General features: G+C 33.0%; 1 protein-coding gene across 1 annotated transcript; it reads right to left on the bottom strand.

The window, feature by feature from the left end:
• Positions 1–1,137: 1,137 nt before the first annotated feature.
• Positions 1,138–3,264, bottom strand: LOC131148389 (dynamin-related protein 4C-like). Its single transcript, XM_058098098.1, has one exon. The coding sequence runs from the start codon at positions 3,262–3,264 to the stop codon at positions 1,291–1,293; it is 1,974 nt and encodes a 657-aa protein (XP_057954081.1). The 3' UTR covers positions 1,138–1,290.
• Between the last annotated feature and the right edge of the window lie 7,303 nt (positions 3,265–10,567).

Here is a 10,567-nt window from a genome sequence, read left to right as displayed (position 1 = left end):
TTTTTTTTTTGTCAAATGTATGGGAGGTTAAAATTTAGAAAACAACAAAAATGTTTTACAGAAAAAACACGCCCGCATCACGTGCCCGCCACAGCATCACTCTAATGAGTTTTGCTCTGCATCTCCATTCTCCACTCAACAGCCACTGAACAGAACTGAAGAACAAGGAGGGTAATGGCATATTCCTCTTATCCTTCCCTGCAAATTTCTCCCATTCTACTGCAATCGCCCAAGCGCCGCTCGCTATCGTAACACGATTCTTCAATTCGTCACCGCAATTCCTCCATTTCGATCCAACGGCGCCTTCTTGTGTCTCGTCCTCAAAGAACCTCAAGTGCTTCTCCCAGAGACAGCCCGCTAATGAAGAATGCCAGATCGAGAGGCTCTTTTCCAACCTCAATCAAGCCATGCTCAAGAGGGAACCGGGTATTGTTTCTCCGCAAGGCTGATTTTGCTTGCTTACAATTGAATCGTGCTTTGTCTGGAGGGATATCGTGGTTAATGGTGGTTAATGGTGCCTAGAACAAATCAACTAAAAATGTCGGCGATGGAGTTTGGAAGCCAACGATACTTTTCATTTTCCGATCGGCCGAAAATTTGTCGAAAAAAATCGAGATTAGAGAGAGGAAGACGGACGAGGCGACGAGACGCAGAGAGTGAGAAAGGTGAGGCGATGCACTTATGCATTTTGGAAAATTTTGTAAAGCTTCTGTAGGGGGCTTTACTAATAGATATATATATATATATATATATATATATATATATATAAATACTTTAATTTATATAAATAATTAATAAAAATAATAATTAATTAATTAATTTAATTTAATTTTTTTATTATTATTATTTTTAGGGTTACTATACAGTTGGAATGGGAATAGCCCATCTTCCATCCTATATCCCTTCCCCACCCTTTCAAATGAGCTTAAGTATAAAAGTCTCAAATTCTAACAACTGGAATGTTCCCTATGCGATCCACAACCAATTCAAATCATGATGTATACATAAGAATTTGACACTAGCTAGTGCCTTAAGAATTTTACCTTTGGTATAATGAACCTAATAATGCAGATTATAAAGACACAATGGTTACAACTTGATACTTTTCCATACATTCATCTGTATGATACCAAGTAAGATGGTAAATTATATTTTTATTAAAGTGTCATTCAAATTTTTTAATGCAAGGAGGAAGTACAACAATATATTTAAGACGATAAATAAAGGACATCCCCATCATTGCAATTGAAGCACCACTATTATTTTGAGGGAAAACATAGAGATCGATGACTACACATTGTAAGAAGTAATCTTGTTCATGGACTTTGCCAAAACCTCTTTGGACTCCTTAAGCAATTCGATACTTTTTGTTAGCTTGGCTCTCTTTGTGGCCACTATGGGTGATTCCTCCATCATCCTTTGAACCCCACCCCTCTCAGGTGCCATAAAATCTTCAACAACCTCTTTCTCCAATTCTTTCCTCACCAAATATTCCAAACTAAGCTGCAAGTGCAGAGCCATTCCATCTATCAACCTCCCCAGCACAATCTTCCAGTATGCCACCATTCTCATTTTCAAGTCAAAAGCATCCATCAAAATACGAGTAGAATGCAACCCAACATCTCTCCAAACCTCAATCTCTCCAATATCTTCAATTGTTATTTTTGAAATCTCTTTATGTTCAACACCGCCTCTATTGTTCAAAACGCCGCTCACAAATGATTCTCGTTGGTTCATTAACTTATCCCAGTTCGTCGAGTACTCAGGATTATAAGTATAACCAGTGAGCTTCTCCATTTCCACAATCTCCGACACCCAGTTAATCGATCTTTCTTTCATCCTCTCAATGAGGCTGTGGCTGGCGCTAATTATAGACAAATGGAGATGGTAATAGTTTTCTGAATAGCGCTTCAACACAGAAGTCACCACATCCTCAACATAATCCCACACCTCCACCATAAAATTAATTGGAAAACTGGATATCCCTTCAATCTTTCTCTCAAGAATCATGAGGAAGGCAGAGCGAGGAAGGAAGTTAGGGAGTTCAATCATTTTAGACTCCTCCAAAACCATGATCTCCTCCATTAAAAAGTCCCTTCTCATATCACTTTCCTCACACTTATACAGATCGTCGGAGTAGTGTTCAAGCATCTCCACCAACCGGGCAGTGCAGTGCATCTTCGGGTTATCTCGGTACTCGTTGAACTCTCCTCTCAAAAGAATTTTCCTAAGTGATTCCTTTGCCATTCCAATAATTCGAATAAAGGTTGTCGTGGCCTCAGAAAGCGAAGACAGTTGTTTGGGCATTGCCCTGAGTTCTGCAGCATTTGTGTTCAACTTGTCATTGATATTCTTCACGATCCCCGGCAAGCTCTTCCCAATGCTTGCGGCTTGAACCTCCACCAACCTCTGTGCCAAAGCAGGAATACCCACAATAGATTTATCAAGTTTGGAGAGTTGAGGATGGGAACTAAAAAGTTTAGCTTCTTCTTTTCTGGCCTCCTCATAAGACTCTTCGCCTATGCGATTCCTAACGCATGTATAACCAAGTCCTATGTTCACATCATCAGAGGAAACTTTCTCACGCAGGCCCTCGGGAGCCTTGTCCACCTTCGTGACGACGGCAAGAGTCCTTTTTCCGGTCTTGTCCACACTTTGCGACATCCTGATGGATTCACAAGTGGGGAAATCAACAGTAGCGGATAGAACATTTAGTATAATGCTCTCTTCAGGTGTAATGTACTCCATGATAGTGCCTTTTATCTGGTCATATATGTTTTCGGGTTGGCCATGAACAGGAACTCTGGTAATGCCGGGAAGATCGACCATTGTTAGATCCGGAACACCTTTTTTCCTAACCACGAGAGTGAGTGGGGTGTTGGAGATTCCCTTCCCTTTGCCGGCGATCTCTTCTGTGGCGAGATTTATGGCTTCGGAGACGCTTTTTTCGTTGGTTGAAACAATTTTGTTGTTGAACTCGAGAAAGAGCTCGGCGTGTGGGGAGGGGTGGTGTTGGAGTCTCATGATGAGGGGAACTCTAGTGCAAATGCCTTGGCCTCGGGGGAGGTTGATGCCGGCGAGGGACTCAAGGACACTGGACTTGCCGGAGGATTGGTCGCCGATGACCACGATGGTAGGTAGTCGTATCCCTTCGGAAGTGATAAGGTGGCGGAGCTTGTCTATTGCATTTAGAAGGGGGCGAATGTTGTCATCATAAGGGGACACAATGGGTGCATCAATATGGTCACCATTCTTGTTACCCATTATTGTTGGGGGGAGAGAGAGAGAGAGAGAGAGAGAGAGAGAGAGAGAGAGAGAGAGAGAGAGAGAGAGAGAGTGAGAGTTGTGAGGATTGTGTGATATGATTGATAAATACACGAATAACATATTTATAACAGTCCAAATTAACTCTATTAGCTATTTTTTACTGTATGCTTGGAAATTTTTTAGCTAAGATGAACTCATGACTTGTTAATATGGATTAGAATAAACTCTTTTTACTTTTGGAAATGTAATTTTGCATATTCTTTACTCATAGTTGTACCCTTCAAACTCAATAATCAATTTCAATAAATCACAAGATCCGCATCCCTTACAAAATTTTAATTGTAATGAATAAATTTTTGCTTCTTGTCATAATCAATAAGTCATTAAGCACATATAATGCATATACAATATATTTTATTTAATTTTGAACGAAATTACAAGTTAGCGTGATACTATTAATTAGGGAAATGTATTTTAACATTCATATATTTGTTTCTGTTTAATAAAATTAATTAAGGACTTCTACTTACTAATTTAATGCAACTACATCTCACAATATTAGTGAATCCCATTAAGATATATATGAAATGTTGAATTGAGATTACATGTTATATCACTATTAATTGTTAGGAGTGTAGCTTAAAGTGATTATGGTTTGTCACTATAACTTCACGTTTTCAAGTGATGCATAGTTAGCATAGAATAATTTTAAAAATTGTATGTTTCCATTGGAGGCCAAAAGAATCGATAGGATGGAGGGCCCTTCCTTTAGTTCCATCCGTCCAATTCATAAAACCATTAAATTATTTAAAATGAAAACTTTAATTGAATAATTAAAATCATATGTGTACGCCTTTAATTATACTAAGTAAAATAATGGGGGCTAAATAGAGCTCATAATAAATGGTTAACTTGTCATTTTACTCTTTAATTTTTATAATAGGTATTAATTATTACATTTTATCTCCCTAGCATTTAGTCATTAGTTCACATTGAACTAACAATAAAAATTTAGAATTTTCAGCAGTGTTGGCTTGTGGAAATGAATTAGTGTTATTTTTTTTCAAGAGATAATTATTTTCTTGTGATTAAGTCTGCATAATAAATGCAGATAATTCTTTAGTCTACTCAAGAGATAATTCTTTTCTCGTGGTTAAGTTTGCACAGTAAACCATAATGCATTGTAATTGTTCCAATCAACTAAATCACAAATATTTTTATTCTTGGTTTTGCTCATTCATCGACATTCCTAATAATACAATAAAATTAGGTTACATTTGCTTCAAGAAATGTCTTTTCTTAAAATATAAATTAATCATAATAGTTTAGTTATAATTAGTTATAAAGCAAATAATAATTTGAATCTTTTTGTGAGTTCATAACAAGAATTAGACAATGAATAACCGTCCACAAATTCTCCATGAGTATATTTATTCCTTTGTTATTATATGTTTAGTTACCATTTTATGAATAAAATTGGTTTTGCTCATTCATCGACATTCCTAATAATACAATAAAATTAGGTTACATTATTAAATAGAGCTCATAATAAATGGGTTACATTTTATGAATTCATAACAAGAAAGAGACAATGAATAACAACTCTTAGATTTACCGTGAGAATATTCATTTTTTCTTATTATATGTTTAATGAAATAATAAGAACTATATAAGGACTAGATATCCCCCGCTTTCCCAAAATTTTCATAACATTCCATTTAATTCCAAAAAATAACTATTCCGTGAACCAGACATAACTTCATATTGTTCCGTATGACACCTATAAGCATGTAAAGGCTAATAATATTACGTGCATTCTTGTGATGTACATAATAATGATAATATTATTAGTTATATATTGAAAAATATAATTATGATAAAGGAACTAAAAAATTATAAAAAACTACAAAATATAGTAATTAAGGGATTCTCACTCTAAAAATAAGAAATTTGTTGTGAATAGAGTCAAAGTAAAGTTTAGAATAAATTATTTCTACTTTGGAAGTGTAATATTTCAAATTCTTTGCTTAAGGGCCACTGAAAACCTACTCCAAGTTGGTCAAAAGAAGGATGCAAGCTAACTCTTTATTCATTGAGCTAGTGACGTTTGGAAGAATGAAGTTGTGTGGATGTCATCATGAGATGAGGTGGGTTGAGTATACGTAAGCTAGAGTTTTTTCAGGTGTTAACGAGATTGTGGAAGAGCGTCTCATCTCTAATGTTATAAAGAGGATTTTCTCTTTAGTTGAATTCCCTTACTATTGGGATATCCTCAAACTTTAATTCTTCCCTTGGTGCCTCCACCACGCATGTTAGGTGCCCATGACATCTATTCAAGAGTAATCTCTTTGCTTGGATAGCCGATAATATTTGTGGTGAAGGGCATACATGAGTTTCATTGAACTTGTATTCTTGCTCTCGAGGAGGTCTAAACACCACCTCCTTATTATAAAAAATTATACTAGCATAGCTAGAAGCTAACCAGTCCATTTCAAGAATTACGTCAAACACGTGCATACTAAATACTACCAAGTTAGCAGGTAGTATTCTTTTCTCAACACAAATTGGGTAACCTTTAAGTATTTTTCTACATACTACTGAGGTTCCCGTTGGTGTAACTACAGATAACTTAGTTTCTAATGACTGAGTCTCTACCCCACATATTTTAACATAAGCTGTAGATATAAAGGAGTGTGTGACTCCATAATAAAATAATACTACAACTTTCTTGGAGAATATGGGAATAATATTTGTCACCACATCATTAGTAATTTTTACATCTCCTGGAGTGAGGGCATAAACACGCGCCCGAGCAGTGTTCTGTTGATTATTCTTTTGAGGTGCTTGGTTGCCTCCTCTTTGTTGATTTGGCTTGTAGGAATTTTTTTGTGGTTATTCTCGTTGCATGTGACTAGGTTTACTGCACCGATAACAGACCCCTAATCCGGCCCGACACTCACCCCCATGTATTTTGTGGCATTTTGGACAAGGAGTGCTTTGTGCATTATTTGGATTTCTCGCTGTTTGTTCTTACCCCACATTATTGTTGTTGTTGTTGCTCCTTTTTCAAGGCCCTTAATTTCTACGAGAGTGAAGTCCTTGTCGCATGGGCCTCTTTCTTTGGTCGGCTATTTTCGCACTCCTTTGTACACTTTCTTCTGCCTTCATTACTTTGTTTACCAATTTGGAGAAGTCTTCGAGTTCGAATACTGTTACCATTTTATAAATCCTTGAGTTCAAGCCTTCTTCAAATTTTCAAACTTTCATTGATTCGTTCGGAACCAAATATGAGGCAAATCGGGATAATTCAATGAATTTTGTTACATATTGTTGTACGTTCATATTTCCCTATTTTAACTCAAAAAACTCTCTGACCTTAGCATCTTTGGTGGTTTTGGGGAAAAATCGATCAAAGAATACTTCATTAAAATGCTTCCACGTAAGGATTGTTGGATTTGGTCCTTCCACTAGGAGTAACTTTTTCGAGTTCCACCGGCGTCTGGCTTCACCAGTCATTTTGTAGGCAGCATATAACACCTTTTGTTCGTCCATGCAATGAAAGACTCATTGTATTTCTTCCACTACTTGCATCTAATCTTCTGCAGCAATTGGATAAGCTTTTCCCTCAAAAGTCGGAGGGTGCATTCAATTGAACTGTTCCACCGTACAACCTTCATGGTTAGTGGATCATTCCGTTACTTGGAGTTCCGCAGAAATTCCGCCATGACTTGTGTCATGTCACGCAACATCGTAGTAGCATTAATGTCTTCTCCATTGCAAGTCCCCATATTATTCTCGTTTTCTTCAACACTCACGTTGTTGTTCTTCAGGTCCATTCTAAGGGAAAGGACTAGAGTTATTTTAAAATCATAACCTTATATTCAAATTTTAATCAAAGTTATAGGTAAAAGAAAAACATATTAATTTACCCAATCTTACCCACATCATGGTTTATGCCTATGATTTGGTAAAATTATTTCTTAAAGTTTACAAAACTTATAATCCATGCTCTGATACCAAATGTAATACCCCAACCTTGAAGGATCCAGGATATTTACTTTTTACCATTAATTTACAGTGGAAGTAAATAAACTCAATTATTATTAAACTAGAGTGCTAATTAACAGTATTACAATCATTTATTTTCAAAAAAAGAAAAATTACACAGTGCATAATCATCTGACATCATACTAATATTTCTAATAGATCTTTATTTTTCTATTCCCACCCGCATGCTTGCTATGCTTAATTTTTGATATGCCTTCAGAGTTATCTGAAATGTAAAATATGATTTGGGTGAGATGACACTCAGTAAATAAATAAGATTATTATTAGTGTGTGACCAAAATGAACTTTAAAAATTTCGTTAAACAATATTTAATACTATAACTTCAAAACTGCTTCTAAAATAAATGTAAATTTAAAATTTTCTATATAAACTTTTACTATCAATTATAACAGTAAAATTTAATAACTATATACTGTAATTGTTAAATTAAACTTTTAACTTTAAAATTATAAAAATATTTAATTATATACATATATATATATACTTTTTCTTTTACGTTTTCTTTATATCGTCATTTAGGCACAAGAATGACCATTTTCATATAAATATATATTTTTCCTTTAAACCATTAATAACTCTTATACGTAATTGAATATGTATAAACATATATTCTAAAAACTACCTATAGGCCTGCTAGTCGTAAGTCATGTTTACCCTCATGACTGGGTTGTGCAATCTGAAAATTAAACTTAACTTACTGACTGACCAAACTTAGTCAACATACATCATCATTAAGTGAGATTTTCCATATTAAGTTATCGTCTGAAACCAGGTGTGCACTCAGGAGAAATCCACTATCATACATAACCACTCTGTAAACATTATAAGTGCTCTTATCCGTTTAAACTTTAAAATATGGTGACAAAAATTCATAATTTTCTATATCGTTTGAGCCATAAGAGGTTTTTAAAATATTTTTATTATATAATTTGTACAATTAAAATTACATCATGAAAATTTCATTTTTATTCATATTTTCGTGAAATACGTAACGTAAAAAAAAATAAACTCGTGTAATCTTTTACTCATATTCTCATGAAATATGCAACGTATAAATAAACTTATACCACATAATTTTCATGAAAAAAAATATTTTCTTGAGTAGAAATTAACGATGTAAAATACCCGAGGGGTTTAGAACATTTTTTAACTAAAAAATAAATGCAAGTATATTAAGGATAAAACTAGTATAATTAAATATGCGTAAAAATAAACTCAGAATAATTTTATGAAACTAACAAACATAATCGAAATTTACTTACAAATAAACTCGTGTATAAATTTTAAATAAAAATATAACATAATCAAATTTACTTACCTCTTCCTTTACCTTATGCTAGGAACACAATGAATATCTCTAAAAAATGAAATTAGAAAGAGTGAGTGAGTGAGAATTTACTTATAACAAAAATTATTTCTTCACCACTATTCTTTCACTCATTAATCATTCTCTTCCTTTGAAAATTTTTTGTGAAAAATAAAGGTTGAAAGTTTCCTATTTGTAGGAAAATTTTTGGGAAGAAAATGAAATTTGTAAAAGTGTGGGAAGATGAGTGAAATTATAAATTTTTTAAAATTAAAAAATGGGCATGAGATGAGTTAAGTATGAGTTAAGTATGAGATGAAGATGAGGATCATGTAGGGGAAATGAGAGTGTTTGCCAATACTCCCATTTAATTAATTAATTAATTTTATTTTTTTAAATCATTATTATTATCATTGTTATTATTTTAAGTTATGTTTTAGTATTTATTTTATTTTATTATTATTTTTTAAAAAAAATTAAGTTCGAATTTCGAAAACTCATATGAGTCCCATGATCTTGTGGCTCCCACACAACTTTGAAATGCAAGTGGGTCCTACGTAATTTCAATAGTTTTCATACGATTTTATGAACCCTACACAGTTTTGAGAATCATGTAAACCCCCACACGACTTCGAGACTCATGTGAGTCCCTTACTATTTTCTGGGTTCCGCATAGGATACCTATATTATTATTATTATTATTATTATTATTATTATTTTATCATATATTTCAACAAATTATGTTAGTCAAAATATTATTTTATGTATTTATTTACGTAAACAAGTAGTATCTACCCTGTTTTTCTTATAAAATTTTATTTTAATTAAGCCGACCTCTAGGAAGCGATTGAACTGCAAAGGTCTCTGAGCACTCATTTAGATAAGATTTTTCTTAGGCATCAAACATTAAATCAAAAATCCTAATAGAGAAATACTTTCGTTTTGATACTAACTAAATAACCATTATTATTATTCTACACATTTTTTTTGTGTTCTTGCACCTTAAAACTTCGAGACAATTCGAATTTCAACCTCTATTCAAAATACCCCTATGGTTACCTATAATTACCTATTCCATGAACTAGACATAACTTCATATTGTTCCATATGATACCTATAAGCATGTAAAGGCTAATAATATTACGTGCATTATTGTAATGTGCATAATAATGATAATATTATTAGTTATATCTTGAAAAATATAATTATGATAAAGGAAATAAAAATTATAAAAACTACAAAATATAATAACTAAGGGATTCTCACTCTGAAAATAAGAAATTTGTTATGAATAGATTCAAAGTAAAGTTTAGAATAAATTATTTCTACTTTGGAAGTGTAATATTTCAAATTCTTTACTTAAAGGCCACTCAAAACCTAGTTCAAGGAAACTAACTGTTTATTCATTGAGCTAGTGACGTTAGGAAGATGGAGTTGTGTGGATGTCATCATGAGATGAGGTGGGTTGAGTATACGTAAGTTAGAGTTTTTTCAAGTGTTAATAAGATTGTGGAAGAGTGTCTCATCTCTAATATTATAAAGAGGATTTTCTCTTTAGTGTCATCTTTCAAAAATGTCAAATTTATCTTTATAACTATCCATGATTATTACAAAATACTCATTTAATTATTCATAACTATCTCAAAATATTCTTATGTTATGTCTCTAATACTATAAAGGAGATTCTCCTTTTAGAGTCATCTTTCAAAAATATCAAATTATACCTATAACTACCTATGATTATTCTAAAATACTCCTTTAATTATTCACAATTATTCTAAAATATCCTTATAATTATGTTAAATTTATCCCTGTAACTACTTATAATTATATATACCTATCCCAAAATGTCCTTATACTGTTTAATTTTTTTTATTTACTTTATAATTTTAAATTTTTTTAAAAAATAGAAGGCCATTGAGCAC

This window comes from Malania oleifera, chromosome 2 (genome assembly GCF_029873635.1).
Source record: "Malania oleifera isolate guangnan ecotype guangnan chromosome 2, ASM2987363v1, whole genome shotgun sequence".
Taxonomy (NCBI): Eukaryota; Viridiplantae; Streptophyta; class Magnoliopsida; order Santalales; family Ximeniaceae; genus Malania; species Malania oleifera.
The sequence above is the reverse complement of the archived record's forward strand: the minus strand, read 5'-3'. Positions and strand labels throughout refer to the sequence as shown.

Bases quoted from the DNA above. Each gene is read 5' to 3' on its own strand.
- LOC131148389 (XM_058098098.1), bottom strand. From the start codon at position 3,264: ATGGGTAACAAGAATGGTGACCATATTGATGCACCCATTGTGTCCCCT.